General features: G+C 39.4%; 1 protein-coding gene across 3 annotated transcripts in view; it reads right to left on the minus strand.

Annotated features, from left to right (window-relative positions):
- Positions 1 to 18,499, minus strand: part of LOC107817952 (putative phosphoinositide phosphatase SAC9) — a 45,650-nt gene that overhangs the window by 12,983 nt on the left and 14,168 nt on the right. Inside the window, exons 4-9 of one of the 3 annotated variants that reach the window (XM_075219761.1) lie at positions 17,660 to 17,782; positions 15,743 to 16,959; positions 13,495 to 13,599; positions 13,055 to 13,225; positions 12,311 to 12,553; positions 5,180 to 5,593 (exon numbers count right to left, since the gene is read on the minus strand). In XM_075219761.1, the coding sequence (XP_075075862.1) occupies positions 5,180 to 5,593; positions 12,311 to 12,553; positions 13,055 to 13,225; positions 13,495 to 13,599; positions 15,743 to 16,959; positions 17,660 to 17,782 (2,273 nt within the window). Of the gene's footprint in view, positions 1 to 5,179; positions 5,594 to 12,310; positions 12,554 to 13,054; positions 13,226 to 13,494; positions 13,600 to 15,742; positions 16,960 to 17,659; positions 17,793 to 18,499 lie in introns of all 3 variants that reach the window. The other 2 variants (XM_075219759.1, XM_075219760.1) reach the window with 2 other exon arrangements.

Here is an 18,499-nt window from a genome sequence, read left to right on the forward strand (position 1 = left end):
AAACTCGGATGTCCTAAACGTCTGTGGATTAGATCTGGAGGATCTGTAACTAGACATGTTGTGGAAGGACTGAGCGAGTTAAGGTAGTAAAGACCTTCTGATTCACGACCTGTACCAATTGTCCGTCCCGTACTGCGGTCCTGCATAATAAAAGAATCATCAATAAAATATATACCACAATTGAGGGCACGAGTCAAACGACTAACAGATGCAAGACTAAAAGGACAACCAGGAACATAAAGAACGGAATCTAGGGTGATAGAAGACAATGGTTGGCTTGTCCAACTCCTTGTGCCTTAGTTTGACATCTATTGGCTAAAGTAACAGTGGGAAGAGACTGTGAATATACAATATTCGACAAAAGTGATTTATTACCAGAGATATGATCAGAAGCGCCTGAGTCCATGACCCATGGTCCAAGAGTACTAGACTGGGAAACACAAGCAAAAGAATTACCAGCAATAGGAGTGTCAGTCTGGGCAACTGAGGCTACTTATGGAGATGTTTGCTTACTTGCTCGATACTGAAGGAGCTCATTATATTCTTCTTTAGATACAGAAAAGCCCTGGTTACCTGTAGTCTCGCTCTGAGCAACGTAGGCATTTTTGGGTGGACGGCCATTTAAGGAATAACACATTTCGCGAGTGTGTCCAAGTATGTGACAATAAGAACACTTGGGTCTAGATCTCCCAAAACGACCGCCTCCTCGTCTATTCTCCATAGCTTGAGATGCCCGAACATCCACTGTCTTGGATGCAAGAACAGAGGAATCAAGTATCTGTGATGAAATCACTGGGTGACCTGGTGCTGCAGCAAGGCGAAGTAATCGAGAGAATAATTCATCAACTGTAGGGACAGTCGGACTCGCCAAAATCTGGTCTCGTACTGAATCAAGATCATGAGGAAGTCCAGCGAGTGTAAGAACTAGAAACATTTTCTGTCGCTGCTCTTGTTGTTTTGACACACTAGCAGAAACTGACATCAATGTCTCAAATTCCTCCATGACTGCCTGTACCTGACCCAAGTAAGTAGACATATCTAATTCTTGCTTCTTTAAGTTTGTCATCCGTAATATCACATCATAGAAGCGAGATATATCATTAGTGTATAACGTACGAGCCTTTGCCCAAACCAAATAACATGTCTGGAATGGCCGAAACAAAGGCATCAACTTAGAATCAATGGAACGCCACAAGATGCTACATAATTGAGCATCAATTTTTTGCCCAAAGCGCTATCGCCTTTTCATCTCCTTCGCTAGACTGTTTAATCAGATGATCTTGCACACCTTGACCTTTACACCACAACTCGACAGATGAAGTCCAAGCTAAGTAGTTTGAACCTCCCAATAATGGTTCCGAGGTAATCATAATATTAGAGTTTCCAGAACTCATGCTTTTAGACCCAAAAACATCAACTCCCAAAGACATCTTGTAAATTATTACCAAATAAGAGAAATAATCAACTGTAATCCACTGAAAATAGAGTAAGGAACACTGAACCAGAATAGTAAACTACTGTAGCAGTTGGAAAGTTACTGTTGCAGCCGGAAAATATTCAAAGTGGTCGGAATGAAATAAAAACAGTAGGGGTAGGATCGGAATTACCAGAAGACCCAACTGTTCTGAAGGAACTTTTTCAAAAAATGGCCGGAAGTCAACTTTTTGAAATCACTATTCACGCCGGAAAAATAAAAAAGCGGTCGGAATTTGGTGTAACTTGAATGGGTAGGCTCGGAATTGCAAGGGAAACAATCTGTCCTGAAGAGTCGTCGCCAAAAAATGGCCGGAAGGTGGCCCACGCAACGTTGGAACTTCGCCGGAAAATTTTCTTTGGACAGCTACAGTACCGCCGGAGATTTTCACTGGCATTTGGTCGCCGGACAGTGACTACTCTTGTGGTAGTGTTGGATTTTGTGCACAACACTGACCGAGACAAAGCAGACGCAAAACAACTTTGAAAGTCGCCGGAAAAAAAGGGTTACGGTGACTGATTTTACTTCCCGGAATTGCTGGAATTTATGCACAGCGATAAATCTCTCACGATAGCTCTGATACCATGTGAGAAGGCACGGGAGAAAATATGATATATTGATATTGTGTGTGATGCAATACAAGAGGTGCTATTTATAGTTACTCTATACAAAGGGGATACTACTCCTATTCTAATGTGGGACAATTACATAGCTATCTCTAACAGTACCCAATAATTTTGGCTAAAAGTTTTCTTATTTGGCTTAAAATAATGGAGTTCTAGCCGAGTTACTTACAAATTTGGCCTGAAAAGAAATTACACAGCTGAAATAAATAGTCTTTGCGACTTAAGAAGCAATAAACAGAAACACACCCTTGGAATTCCATTATTTTGACTAAGAAGTTTTTTATTTGACTATAAATAATAGAGTGCCAATCACGTTCTTTACAGATTTGTCCCAAAAAGGAAAAAAATACACAATCAAAATGAATAACCATTGCATCTCAATAAGAATAAAATAAATACGCACATGGAACTCCATTATTTGGCTAAAACATTTTTTTGTTTGGCTCAAAATAACAGAGTTCCAACAAAGTTTTTTAAGATTTGGCCCAAAAATATGGCAATTCGGGGTGAAGGAGAATGCATTTTGGAGAGGGGTGGTAGCGGAACAATATGGTGTTGCAGAAAGGGGGTGGAGGACTCGAAAATCACAATACCGTTTGGGTGTAGATTATGGAGGAGTATTATGACAGAGTGCAAAAATTTTAGTGGACTTTCCTTCAGGGTTGGGGATGGAAGCAGGATTAGTTTTTGGGCACAAAAGTGGTGCAGGGAGATCGAGTTGAAAGTAGCATTCCCTAACTTATATAGTGTACCGTGCCAAAAGGGCTGATAGTCCAACAAATTTGCAGGTCCCATGAGAAGTTCATTAGGATTTGAGATTTATGAGGAACCTACAGGAATGGGAGATAAAAGAATTTCACAAAATGGTTGAGTTACAGTATGGGTTGGATACGCTAAGTATTTCATTGGATGTATGGAGGTGGCGTGAGAGTAGAGATTGGATATTTGATCTTACTATAAGAGTCTTCTAGGGAGAGAAGAACATATCTTTCCTCATTTCTCTATTTGGATTCCTTGAGCATCGAGGAAAGTGTGTTTCTTTGCTGGGTTGGCGGCAAGAGGGATGATTCTGACAGCGGAAAATCTAAGAAAGAGGAAAATCATCTATGTTAGTTGGTGTTTCCTGTGCAAAAGATCGGGCAAAAATGTATATCATCTCTTATTGCAATGCTAGGTGGATAATCGGTTATGGAGGATGGTTCTTAATTTGTTTGGGACAAAATGGGTAAAGCCGGGTACAGTAGAGGAGGCGTTGCATAGCTGGGCTCACAAGAGTGGGAAGAGAAGTCCAAGGGCATGGCGTTTTGCCCCATTAGCGATCATGTGGGTTATTTAGAATGAAAAAAATAGGAGAGCATTCGAAGGTGTGGAACAAGATTTTGTAAAATTACAAAATAGTCTTATATTTCTTGTTACTTCTTGGTGTAATCATGGGATCCCTATTTGTATAGAGGATTGGATGTTTTTTGTTAAGAATCATATTTTGGTGTAGGTTCTCTTCTTTTTGGTATGTGGCTTGTATACGGGGTTTCTACCATTTTTTATAAGATCACTCATTTCCAGAAGATGAAGGTAGCACAGATGAGGATGTTGAGATGGATGTGCGGGCACACCAGGTTAGATAGGATCAGAAATGAGATTATTCGTGACAAGGTGGGTGTGGCCCCTATTAAGGGCAAGATGCGGGAAGCGCGGCTTAGGTGGTTTGGTCATGTGAGGAGGAGGAGCACAGACACACCGGTGAGGTGTGAGAGGTTGACATTGGAGGGCCTACGGAGAGGTTGAGGTAGGCCAAAGAACAGGTGGGGAGAGGTGATTAGGCAAGACATGGCACAGCTTCAACTGACCGAGGACATGACCCTTTATAGGAAAATATGGAGGTCGAGGATTAGGGTAGTAGAGTAGGTAGTCTAGAGTGTTCAACACAGTAGTATTGGCACTCAGTCTCGATTTTTGTTGGTAGTAGGTTTTATGACTAACCATTGTTTTCTTTCATTGCTAATCACCTTGCTGTCTTGTTGTTTTTATTCTGCTTTTATATGGCTTTTTGGTACTATCCCTTCTTGTCTATATTTTCATTAATGTGGTGCTTATGCTTTCCTGAGTCGAGGTTTCTATTGGAAACAGTCTCTCTATCCTCACAAGGTAGGGGTGCGTACACACTACCCTCTCCAGACCCCACAGTGTGGGATATTACAGGGTATGTTGTGTTGTTGTTGTATCAAAAAAAAAAATACAGTTGAAACAAATAGTCATTGCATCTAAAGAAATAATAGATATACAAAGTTGGGGTAAAACATGCACTATATATTTTTTGATGAAGTTAGAGAATTTCATTAAAGGCATCAAGAAGATGCATAGCGAAAGAGGGTACAAGTAAATAGAGTGTGACTGCTCATGAACATCAACAAAAAACCTATGTTAAAACTAAGGAGCAAACACAGTCCAAAAAATGATCATAACTAGATACAGGTGCCTGATTAAGCCAAGTAAAAAGGTTAAATAAAGATTTAGCTTTAAGAGCATGGTTTGGAGTTGTTATCCTATCTAAACATCTCATATTCCTTTCGGTCCATATGCACCAAAACATAGAAGCAGGTACCAAAACCCAAGTTTTTTTTTGATGAATTTGCCAACTCTCCAAGAACACCAGCTTTCCTAGGCATCTTTAATACAATTAGGCATGACACTTGCTATTATGGAGAGAAACCCTTGTTACACCCTTCTGATAAAATGTACAAAAAAATCATATTTCATAAAATTTTGGCAGATTTAATGGCCAGAGAACATTAGTTTGTACTTCACATTCTTTTTTATTTAGGCAAAAGATGCCATACTGGAAAAAACACAATTCAAGAAGAAGCATTTATGACTTTGACAAGGCATTTATGTCAATTCAGATTGGCTAAGATCACAGTCTTTGCATTTATAGTCAATTCCTGCAGTAGTTAAGCCAACTTAGCATCTAAACTTCTTGCGTCCTTAGCTATTACCAGTGTAGAACCATACAACTCAGTAATTGATCAGAAGCATAAAAATAGCAATTCTAAAAATAATACAAATCTAAAAAGATGTGTACCATTCGGGGTCCAACAAGGAGTTTGAAACAATCCAAATAGCGTTGAGTGTTATTGTCGGTAGGCCCTTTAGATGTGCTCTTGGAAAAACTATTAGCTTCTTTTGGTTGTTGCACAATAGCATCATCCAAGAAGTCAAGCAAGTCATCTCCGCCGTGGAAGACAGTTTCTGTCACCGGCTGCCTGTTAGAATCTGAAATTCTGCTTTCTCCCGTTAAAAGGTCTACCCATAAGTTAGCAGACGAGTTTGCTTGTGCATCAGTGGCTAAAGCAGAAGCAAAAGGATTGTGTTCGGTCTCAGTCAGAAAAGGGTTATTAATATCATGATGGGTTTCTGCTTGTTCAGCAAATCTAGTTACAGAGCCTTGATGTTTCAATATGAACCTCCAAGGAAGAGGCACTCCAAGTATCTCAATCTGCATATGTTTTACAACAGCGACAAAATGTACTGAATAGATTGAAGATAGTGTCATGCAGCAGCATGGGTCCATACTTGAGTAAAGGCATCTTATTCAGATGATTTATTTGCATGATATACATATAATGATGGTTTTGTGTAAACTGGATAATGTTCTTCCCATAATGCTTTTCCAAATTGCACTTTTAGGATCAGATGAACATCGAATGTTATTCCAATCGGGTAACAAAGGTTCCTTTTTTATGCTGCCAATTTAGTAACAAAAGTTTGTACAGGACGATCTTGCCAAAAGAAGATACACATATTTTCATATTTAAATAAAGGGATGGTGAAATGTTACTTGCCTATCTTTCCAATTAAGGAATTTAGGTATGTCTCCATTTCCTTCTATGGTTCCCTTTTAAACATTTTTATCAGGCCATCCATTCCTTTTAAACATTTTCTTTATCAGGCCATACATTCCTTTTAAACATTTCTCATTGAAAAAGAACACATCAATGAATAAGTAAAACAGTACAATGTACAAGATCTGTTTCAACATGTAAAAAACATGTATAGAAATAAACTTTACAGTGGATGAACCGTTAAATTAATATTCAGACGACAAGGAAAATACACACACAGAAACACACACGCATTAATAGAAAACAAAAGGACAGCATATAACTGTTATCCTTTATTTAATAGCAGTTATAACACACTTAAGTATAGAAGCCTATCAAATAGACGGTACTTAAATAATTCTAAGAATAGCTAATAGTGGTTCAAAGCAGTGAAGAAAATTTTCATTTTATACAGCCATTGGTAAGTCTAGAAAACCTCCATACGATCAAATCAACTTACTAGTTGATTACCCTTAAGACTTCCTAACGGAAAATGATTACGTTCAAAAGCAGCATCCTCGGATCTTAGAGATGTTTTTCAAACAAAAATCAATCAAACTAACAAGATTACATAAGGCCTCTTAGCAGTTTTATCAATAAACTCAACTGTTGAGAGGAACATGCAAGAAAAGCTAACTTTTCATGCAATATTGCTCACTAGTATTATGTTACTTCTTCTTGGGAGTGCAGTACCAAGATGCAAAATTCTCTGGAAAACAAACATTTACACCCTCAGAAGTGTCATCAACACCCCCTTGACTAAATTTTAGAGAATAAAGACAAAAGTAAAAAGCATCAAAGGATGTAGTCCAGAAATTCGTAGGTACAGATTTTCTTACATCTTGTATGCAGCGTATGTACCTTCTATCAAGTGGTTCCTGTTCTTTTATTGTTTTGTTCAAGCATTTTTACCTTCTGAATCTCAGGGGCTCCTAAGTATTATGGCAGGGTTTGTTCTCATATCTCCAGTAATAACCTTGTTTACATAGTATTGTCTACTTGTATCTACATTCATACTCATATGTTCGTCTTTCCTTGTATACTTGTTGTTAGAGATAGCTATGTAAATGTTAGAGATAGCTATGTAATTGTCCCACATTGGAATAGGAGTAGTATCCCCTTTGTATAGAGTAGCTATAAATAGCACCTCTTGTATTGCATCACACACAATATCAATATATCATATTTTCTCCCGTGCCTTCTCACATGGTATCAGAGCTATCGTGAGAGATTTATCGCTGTGCATAAATTCCAGCAATTCCGGGAAGTAAAATCAGTCACCGGAACCCTTTTTTTCCGGCGACTTTCAAAGTTATTTTGCGTCTGCTTTGTCTCGGCCAGTGTTGTGCACAAAATCCAACACTACCACAAGAGTAGTCACTGTCCGGCGACCAAATCCCAGTGAAAATCTCCGGCGGTACTGTAGCTGTCCAAAGAAAATTTTCCAGCGAAGTTCCAACGTTGCGTGGGCCACCTTCCGGCCATTTTTTGGCGACGACTCTTCAGGACAGATTGTTTCCCTTGCAATTCCGAGCCTACCCATCCAGGTTACACCAAATTCCGACCACTTTTTTATTTTTCCGGCGTGAATAGTAATTTCAAAAAGTTGACTTCCGGCCATTTTTTGAAAAAATTCCTTCAGAACAGTTGGGTCTTCTGGTAATTCCGATCCTACCCCAACTGTTTTTATTTCATTCCGACCACTTTGAATATTTTCCGGCCGCAACAGTAACTTTCCAACTGCTACAGTAGTTTACCACTTTGAATATTTTCCGGCCGCAACAGTAACTTTCCAACTGCTACAGTAGTTTACTATTCTGGTTCAGTGTTCCTTACTCTATTTTCAGTGGATTACAGTTGATTATTTCTCTTATTTGGTAATAATTTACAAGATGTCTTTGGGAGTTGATGTTTTTGGGTCTAAAAGCATGAGTTCTGGAAACTCTAAGGTTATGATTACCTCGGAACCTTTAATGGGAGGTTCAAACTACTTAGCTTGGGCTTCATCTGTCGAGTTGTGGTGTAAAGGTCAAGGTGTGCAAGATCATCTGATTAAACAGTCTAGCGAAGGAGATGAAAAGGCGATAGCGCTTTGGGCAAAAAATTGATGCTCAATTATGTAGCATCTTGTGGCGTTCTATTGATTCTAAGTTGATGCCTTTGTTTCGGCCATTCCAGACATGTTATTTGGTTTGGGCAAAGGCTCGTACGTTATACACTAATGATATATCTCGCTTCTATGATGTGATATCACGGATGACAAACTTAAAGAAGCAAGAATTAGATATGTCTACTTACTTGGGTCAGGTACAGGCAGTCATGGAGGAATTTGAGACATTGATGTCAGTTTCTGCTAGTGTGTCAAAACAACAAGAGCAGCGACAGAAAATGTTTCTAGTTCTTACACTCGTTGGACTTCCTCATGATCTTGATTCAGTACGAGACCAGATTTTGGCGAGTCCGACTGTCCCTACAGTTGATGAATTATTCTCTCGATTACTTCGCCTTGCTGCAGCACCAGGTCACCCAGTGATTTCATCACAGATACTTGATTCCTCTGTTCTTGCATCCAAGACAGTGGATGTTCGGGCATCTCAAGCTATGGAGAATAGACGAGGAGGCGGTCGTTTTGGGAGATCTAGACCCAAGTGTTCTTATTGTCACAAACTTGGACACACTCGCAAAATGTGTTATTCCTTAAATGGCTGTCCACCCAAAAATGCCTACGTTGCTCAGAGCGAGACTACAGGTAACCAGGGCTTTTCTGTATCTAAAGAAGAATATAATGAGCTCCTTCAGTATCGAGCAAGTAAGCAAACATCTCCACAAGTAGCCTCAGTTGCCCAGACTGACACTCCTATTGCTGGTAATTCTTTTGCTTGTGTTTCCCAGTCTAGTACTCTTGGACCATGGGTCATGGACTCAGGCGCTTCTGATCATATCTCTGGTAATAAATCACTTTTGTCGAATATTGTATATTCACAGTCTCTTCCCACTGTTACTTTAGCCAATAGATGTCAAACTAAGGCACAAGGAGTTGGACAAGCCAACCATTGTCTTCTATCACCCTAGATTCCGTTCTTTATGTTCCTGGTTGTCCTTTTAGTCTTGCATCTGTTAGTCGTTTGACTCGTGCCCTCAATTGTGGTATATATTTTATTGATGATTCTTTTATTATGCAGGACCGCAGTACGGGACGGACAATTGGTACAGGTCGTGAATCAGAAGGTCTTTACTACCTTAACTCGCTCAGTCCTTCCACAACATGTCTAGTTACAGATCCTCCAGATCTAATCCACAGACGTTTAGGACATCCGAGTTTATCCAAACTTCAAAAGATGGTTCCTAGTTTATCCAGTTTGTCTAGATTAGATAGTGAGTCGTGTCAGCTTGGGAAACATACCCGAGCTTCCTTTACGCGTAGTGTTGAGAGTCATGCAGAGTCTGTTTTCTCCTTGGTTCATTCTGATATATGGGGTCCTAGTAGAGTCAGTTCAACCTTGGGATTTCGTTATTTTGTTAGCTTTATTGATGATTACTCAAGATGTACTTGGCTTTTCTTAATGAAAGATCGTTCTGAGTTATTCTCTATATTCCAGAGTTTTTGTGCTGAAATCAAAAACCAATTTGGTGTCTCTATCCGCATTTTTCGCAATGATAATGCCTTAGAATATGTATCTTCTCAGTTTCAGCAGTTTATGTCTTCTCATGGAATTATTCATCAGACATCTTGTCCTTATACCCCTCAGCAAAATGGGGTTGCAGAAAGAAAGAATAGGCACCTTATTGAGACTGCTCGCACACTTCTAATTGAGTCTCGTGTTCCGCTGCGTTTTTGGGGCGATGCAGTTCTCACAGCTTGTTATTTGATTAATAGGATGCCTTCATCTCCCATCAAGGGTCAGATTCCACATTCAATATTGTTTCCCCAGTCAGCCTTATACCCTCTTCCACCTCGGGTTTTTGGGAGCACATGTTTTGTTCATAACTTAGCCCCGGGGAAAGATAAGTTAGCTCCTCGTGCTCTCAAGTGTGTCTTCCTTGGTTATTCTCGTGTTCAGAAGGGATATCGTTGTTATTCACCTGATCTTCATAGGTACCTTATGTCAGCTAACGTCACATTTTTCGAGTCTAAACCTTTATTCACAACTGATGTCACTTCTGCTGACCACCATGACATATCTGAGGTCTTACCTATACCGACTTTTGAGGAGTTTAGTAATCCTCCTCCACTTCAACCACAGAGGTTTCACCCATACCAACTTTTGAGGAGTCCAGTGTTATCCCTCCTAGTTCCCCAGCCACAGGAACACCACTCTTGACTTATCATCGTCGTTCGCGCCCTACATCAGGCCCATCTGGTTCTCGTCCTGCACCTGACACGGCTCCTACTGCGGATCCTGCTCCTAGTACACCGATTGCACTTCGAAAAGGTGTACGGACCACACTAAACCCTAATCCTCATTATGTTGGTTTGAGTTATCATCGTCTGTCATCTCCCCATTATGCTTTTATATCTTCATTGTCCTCGGTTTCCATCCCTAAGTCTACAGGTGAAGCATTGTCTCATCCAGGATGGCGACAGGCTATGAGTGACGAGATGTCTGCTTTACATACAAGTGGTACATGGGAGCTTGTTCCTCTTCCTTCAGGTAAATCTACCGTTGGTTGTCGTTGGGTTTATGCAGTCAAAGTTGGTCCCGATGGCCAGATTGATCGACTTAAGGCACGTCTTGTTGCCAAAGGATACACTCAAATATTTGGGCTAGATTATAGTGATACCTTCTCTCCAGTGGCTAAAGTGGCATCAGTTCGCCTTTTTCTATCCATGGCTGCAGTTCGTCATTGGCCCCTCTATCAGTTGGACATTAAGAATGCCTTTCTTCATGGTGATCTTGAGGATGAGGTTTATATGGAGCAACCACCTGGTTTTATTGCTCAGAGGGAGTCTCGTGGCCTTGTATGTCGCTTGCGTCGGTCACTTTATGGTCTAAAGCAGTCTCCTCGAGCCTGGTTTGGTAAGTTCAGCACGGTTATCCAGGAGTTTGGCATGACTCGTAGTGAAGCTGATCACTCTGTGTTTTATTGCCACTCTGCTTCAAGTCTATGTATTTATCTGGTAGTCTATGTTGATGATATTGTTATTACGGGCAATGATCAGGATGGTATTACTAATCTGAAGCAACATCTCTTCCAGCACTTTCAAACTAAGGATCTAGGCAGATTGAAGTACTTTCTAGGTATTGAGGTTGCTCAATCTAGCTCAGGTATTGTTATTTCTCAAAGGAAATATGTGTTAGACATTCTTGAGGAAACAGGGATGACAGGTTGCAGACCTGTTGACACGCCGATGGATCCGAATTCTAAACTTCTGCCTGGACAGGGGAGCCACTTAGCGATCCTGCAAGCTATAGGCGGCTGGTTGGTAAATTAAATTATCTCACAGTGACTAGGCCCGACATTTCTTATCCTGTGAGTGTTGTAAGTCAGTTTATGAATTCTCCCTGTGATAGTCATTGGGATGCAGTTGTCCGCATTATCCGGTATATAAAATCGGCTCCAGGTAAAGGATTACTGTTTGAGGATCGAGGTCATGAGCAGATCGTTGGGTACTCGGATGCTGATTGGGCAGGATCACCTTCTGATAGACATTCTACGTCTGGATATTGTGTTTTAGTAGGAGGAAATTTGGTGTCCTGGAAAAGTAAGAAACAAAATGTAGTTGCTCGGTCTAGTGCAGAAGCAGAATACCGAGCAATGGCTATGGCAACATGTGAACTAGTCTGGACCAAACAATTGCTCAAGGAGTTGAAATTTGGTGAAATCAGTCGGATGGAACTTGTGTGCGATAATCAAGCTGCACTTCATATTGCATCAAATCCGGTGTTTCATGAGAGAACTAAACACATTGAGATTGATTGTCACTTCGTCAGAGAAAAGATACTCTCAGGAGATATTACTACGAAGTTTGTGAGATCGAATGATCAACTTGCAGATATTTTCACCAAGTCCCTCACTAGTCCTCGCATTGATTATATATGTAACAAGCTCGGTACATATGATTTATATGCTCCGGCTTGAGGGGAGTGTTAGAGATAGCTATGTAAATGTTAGAGATAACTATGTAATTGTCCCACATTGGAATAGGAGTAGTATCTCCTTTGTATAGAGTAGCTATAAATTGCACCTCTTGTATTGCATCACACACAATATCAATATATCATATTTTCTCCCGTGCCTTCTCACAGGGCTAACTATGTTAGAGGGTGTAAAAGAAAATTGTTTTAAAAGAAAGGACACCTAAAAAGTACAATTATCTAGTCTCTTTGTACCTCACCAAGAGTTATAGGGCCTCCACCATCCGCAGCAGGATAAAACGTGAGTGCAACAACACGAGTAAGAAAATCCACTTCTCCTTCAAGTTCCTCAAAATCATACAATAATGGAAGGGTGGAAGTATCTTGGGCATGACGGCGTGCACCTGCACCAGTGATAGCCATGTCCTCTTCGCTAATTGGTCCTGACAATGGTATCAAAATATTTGTCCCATTTGCACACTGTGGTACAGAAGCTCCCTGTGAATAAATTGCATGTAAAAATTGATAACTTTTGATGGTAACCCTGGACATATGGGCACATGAAAACTTCTTTAACTATTTTACTTTCTATGAAAGATTTCCCTTTGCAGATATGCGGCAGGAGGATATGTGGTAGGAGAACAAAGAACAATAATAGCTGTCAAAAATACAACACTTGTGCACATGTTCATGTCAACGGGATTATCACAAACATAAAATAAATGTGTCATCCGCCAGGAAAAAAGAGCCACATATGCATGTTATTTTCCTTTCCCCAGTAACAGGTGGATAATAAATCCCTATCCCACAGAGTACAGACACACCTTTAGCCATTATCAAAATCTAAAAGGCAAGGCGTAAAACTCTTATCCCAGTTGGGAGAGAAAATGCCTATGCACAAAAGGCATAAGCATCTAACAGATTTGAATTTTATAAATAGCAGAAGCAAGTAACAGCCAGGTACAGGCACAACAATTTCACAATAGAGATGTAACATACCTCCAGAACAAGTTTAAGTCCATCTAGATAACACCCTATCCTGACATCAACTGTCGATGGGAACGTTGAATCATCAGAACCATGTGCAACAGTGAGAAGTAGCTGACAAACATGACAAGGCTCGCCAAGGTAAATAAAGAGCTCAACCACATCGGTAGCCTGTGGGGAGACCTGTAAGAAGATGTGTACACAAGTGAGGCAAGGAGCACAATGCTGTGGGATATATATGAACCTCTTGTAGACGAAATAGCACGGGACTTTTATAATGTGTAAGATGAAAAGGGCAGCCCAGTGGACAAGGCATCCCGCGTTTATGGAGGGTCCGGGAAAGGGTCGCACCCAAGGGGTGTGATGTAGATATAAACCTTCAAGTATAATGTGGAAGATGCTATTATCAAATAACAAGTAGTTTCAAAATACCAAAAACATAATGTAGGTACCCATGTCATTGCTTTTCTTTTAAAACTAAGAAGACTTGCTCCATCAGAAATCGGGAACATGTTCACGATTGGCTTTAGAAAGCATCCGGTGGGACGAGATGCAACCTGTCAAAATCAGCATAAACTGTCATATGGTGATAACAACAGTGACAAAATCATTTTCAAATAACTTTCACAAAAAGAGTTAGCATCACTCCAAATATATAACTTCAAGGTCCTCAACTACAGAAAATTGGAAGAAAATTCCTCTGACTGATAAATAAAAAATAAAAAGGCACAACTCATTTAGGTTGAAAAGAAAAAGAATAGAATAGTTCACAGTATTAGGACAGATTTGGCAAATGCTGAATGATATGGGGCTTTTTAGACTTATGGCGCTTTTATCATTGAGTTTTCATCTTCACAAAGAAAAGCTTCAGCAACAATTTCAGGATATTTTAGAACCCAGCCGGTACTGAAACCAAAAAGTCTAGATAGTCCAGTATATTATTATTATTATCTAATACTATATGGAGTAATTTATTTAAATTTGGAAGTTCTAATAGTTAATGTGTCCTTTTTGTCTTTTTAGAATCACCATTAACGAATCCACAAATATACACCTTGCAAGTTAGAATATGGAAAATAGTGTCTTAAGACCTTGAAGCCCTTCAGAGTCAATTGATGCAACCTATGGCTCAATAATTTTGAGAGTTGTCCCTTCCTTTGCCTGTTTCTATGCCTTTCTTACCACATCTATATTCAATCTTTTTAAAAGTATAAAAATAGTTTAATTTATAAGACAAAGCCAGAAATATGATATTTGGACAAAAGACATTCCATAATGAAGAACTAAGTAGCTTGGACTCAGGTGCGGGTGTCCGCTACGGGTGCGGATCTAGAGGTCGGATCCTTCATGATCCAAATTTCAAAATTCGAGGTTATGGATCCAGGACATATACGGGTGCGAGGATTTGGCCAAAAATAATTCAAATATCTAAAAATAGAGGTATAAAAGTATATCTAAATTATGAGACATTATGTAGAAAACTTCAAGGTATTCTGAGAAGGAAAAGATATTGATCAAAAAGAGAATCCGAGAAGGAGATAAAAGGAAAATCACTGACAGAGAAATTTATATACTTTTCTTCAATTTCACCCTAACTTTAGTTTTGATTTCAAAAATCATTGTATGTCCCGAATTTCTCCGTCGATTTTAGTCAACACACCCAAATCAGTCGACCAGATTCGATACAGACCCCACACCCACACCCACGTCATGTAGACACAGGTGCGACACCGAAAGTGAAGAGTCCAAGCAACTTAGTTGAAGAATCAAGAGCTTGCATCAGAGAAAAAGAAGAATGAAGAGCACTAAAAGGGGAAAAAACAAAAGAAGCTAGCACAATCGGCCCATAAAAAACATAGTGACAAGCCATGAAAGATCTTAGTTGTTATGAACCAACAAGAAACCAAAACAAAAGGATTCTACCCCATGCTTGCTCTGTCCAGGATTGCCTTTTATCAAGCCAAAAACACCAAACAGCAAATCTCGATCATTACCAAATGGTTGAGGTGTGTAGATGAATGTGGGAAGAAGCAACATAGAATGCAAACAGTAAAGGTCTTTTTCCCCCTTTTGAGCTGTCAAGAGGAAAATGGGAAAGAAAGAAAAAAGTGAAGAGATATGCAACTTCCCAGATCAGCTACTTCAAACCCCCTTGAGATTAGAAATAATTTTCTTTCAGCTCCAGTCACCCATCAACAACTGCAGGGAATTATAGATGTTTCATCAAATGGAATCATCCCCTCCCCCACTGACCAGAAAGAGGTTTCTTAAAGCAATAGGCAGAGTAGATTGTCTCCCTTTTCACCCTCTCCTCTTCCTTTCCCATTCCCGACAATATACAAATAAAGCAGACATCAAATTACAATTGTGGATAATATATATGTCCAACATGATTTGAACAAGTTAAGATTCATGCTTATGCATCAAAAAGAGTGTCGGAAAGGAAAACCATAATAGTGTAGAAACAAGTTAATGCATAGAGAAAGATCCAAGTTGCCAACGATTATTGAAGATAAAAAAAAAAAGCCCCTTCCTCATTAATAGGATGATCAGGTCAAATAGGATGCACTCGATGGATGTAAGGACATACTAAGAAGAAAGCGGATAAGTTAAAATGGATATTTCAAGAAAACACTATTTAAAGAAAAAGAAAGAAACTAGAGTCACATGCAAGAAGAGTGTAGAACAACAATAACATACATGTAATGGCTGGATTGGAATTGATGGAAAATGCTTGAAAAGCCTTAGTCCAAGAAAAATCTCCAGTTGCTTCTGACGAGAACTATCTACAACTGCATTCTTATACCTTCTCTGAAGGGTAATTTTCATATTCTGTGCAGCAGAAAACTGTTTAAATTTGCCTGCATCTTCATTAAATATGCTAAGAATTTGGCTGTGCATAGCTTTGGAACCAGTATACAATGTTGCATGGGTATCACCAGCAACCAAAAACAAATCTGCTAATTGAGACACAGGTGATAAGATCGTCGATCTCTTAAACTCCTCAAATGTCATATCAAATCTCTTCCACGGTTTATCTGGGCAGGGATGATTCCAAGTAGTTGTTCTTGTGTTGTGATCAATAAAATATGTTTTGCCGGTTACAGCATCAGTCCGTTTCTCCCAGCCAGGGGGTAATGGAGCTGTGTAACCCCCATTGTTGTTATATGACTGATAGCCATATGCCAAATCACTGTCAAGTGATATACCTAACCGTCTGCACTGCTCCACGAAAACCTGGAGGGCACCAAAGAAACTAGCAGCATTGGTCCTATCTAAAGAATCAGCGCAATTGAAACGTATCACTCCATTTTGATGTGATCTTAAGCAGAATGCTCCATCAATGTCATCACTGTAAATTACTTCACCTTTGCAATCTTTGAGGCGCTGACGAGAAGGCAGATAATCCCCTTCAGTGATGCCTATAGCATTGGTGGGTGCTTTTAGAAGGTACCAAAGTCCTTCAATTGTTTGTTGTTCTCCTTTCAACTTCACACTGGCATGCCAATCGTAGTTTATTAAATGAACCCGAGAGTAAGGTAGTTTTCCAATTGATCTAATGTAATTCAAAGATTCCTCAAAATGCTGAACTAAAATCGATTCTGATTTGCCTTCACCATTCCTAAGCAAGTTAACGCATATAATTGGAACAAAGGCAATCTTTCGCTGATTCCCGCAAGCAGCTACATCTAGGTTTCTGGCATCATATCTTTTAGTTAACCTCTGATAATATTGAGCACTTCCTTTATAAGGGTCACGACACGCAACATAGATTTCTGCTTCTGCAGCAGTCAGCTTTAACTCAGCACCCCACCAGATAGGAATAGTGCCTCTTCTCCAGATGTAAGTATTGAAAGGAACACTTTGCCCAGCCCTTTTAGGAATCCACACAAGTTGCTCACATTCAACTTCATTGCCTGCCCATCAAACAGTAGTGGTAATAAATATATAGGGATCATAATCACAATTACGTGCATCATTTTTAGACTAGGTATAGATGGCTATATATTGACAGATATCTTTAAAAAACATATCTCACAGATTTTTTCTGCAAAAACGTATTTCCAGCATGCCAAACAAAATTAAACAACCTAGGTTGTACCAGGTTATATTACATATTTAGAGCAGCGTCAACGGAAACACATACACACACATATATGTCAGGTATCAGAACACACTGCTGAAAAACTGAAACTAGATATAGAACTGATTCCACCATTCCACACAGACAACAGAAAGTATACACTAAAGACATACGTGGAGCACTGGCCCATTCAAATAAAAAATAGGATGAGCAGATAAATGCTCAAGAAAGAAAAGAAACAACTACTTTGCACCACAAATGAGGTTTGAAACATATTGACTATCGCTAACCAAAACCAGCAGGGTCCTGCAGAACTATGTCACACACCCTAACGGAAGAAGAAATGAACAAAGGCAGAGCTATTATTAAAGAAGATTCTTAACAAATATGGATGAGAAACAAAGAACCACAGTAAAAAAACAACCTGCTCTCTTTTTTCGATAAGTAATAATAACCACGTCTGTTCCCGCAAGGCCAACAAAAGCAAAAAAGAAAAAAACAATTTCAAGTTGTACAGGATAATTTTATGCTACCTGTACTATAGCAAGAATTCAAGCCCCTTGCCAGATACCGAGTCCCAGGGTGCAGCCTACTACGCCGAGCAGTGAGGGCAACAACCCCTTCTTGCTGACCTAAGCTTCCAAAACTTCGGGATTCTGCAAAGCCCTATGAATTATCATCGTCCCAATGAGCATTCATATATCACGGTCAATGTAATAGTTAAGAGTTTAGAACCTATTTATCAAAAAAGATAAAATATTGCACTAGTTACAACTTCAGTTTCTGACTCACAGTCAGCCAGCATTGACGGGAATAGAAAAACAAAATGCATGGAATGCACTGGAGCAAGAAGCCTAGACAGTAACCAATCAAATTATCAAACGAGAGTAGTAGTGAAGTTCGACCTCCAATTTGATCAACGATTTAATGGTTTCTTTTTTCAAGAATTATCAGAAATTTAAGAAGTCTTAGAAGAAGGCTACACGTTAAACTATGAAGCGGAATGACAACGCCTCCATTTTACTAGCATTTTAAGTTAAAATGCAGAAGAGGAGGGAAAGGCAGTTGATAAGAATTCTCAAATAAATACTCAAAACATCCAGGATAAAAGATCACCAAACAAAAAAGTCATCAGATTCAATTTGTAACTGTGAGAAAGCACGGGAGAAAAATATATTATTGATGTGTTTAAACAATAATACAAGGACCCCTATTTATAACAATACATACATTACTCCATGTAGGCTATACTTATTTAATGAACTAACTCTAACATTGCCCCTCAAGCTGGTGCATATAAATTATGTGGGAAAGCACGGGAAAAAAAATTTATTTATTAACAATGTTACAATGAGCCCTATATATAATACATA

The sequence above is a fragment of the Nicotiana tabacum genome, chromosome 8, assembly GCF_000715075.1.
Source record: "Nicotiana tabacum cultivar K326 chromosome 8, ASM71507v2, whole genome shotgun sequence".
NCBI lineage: Eukaryota > Viridiplantae > Streptophyta > Magnoliopsida > Solanales > Solanaceae > Nicotiana > Nicotiana tabacum.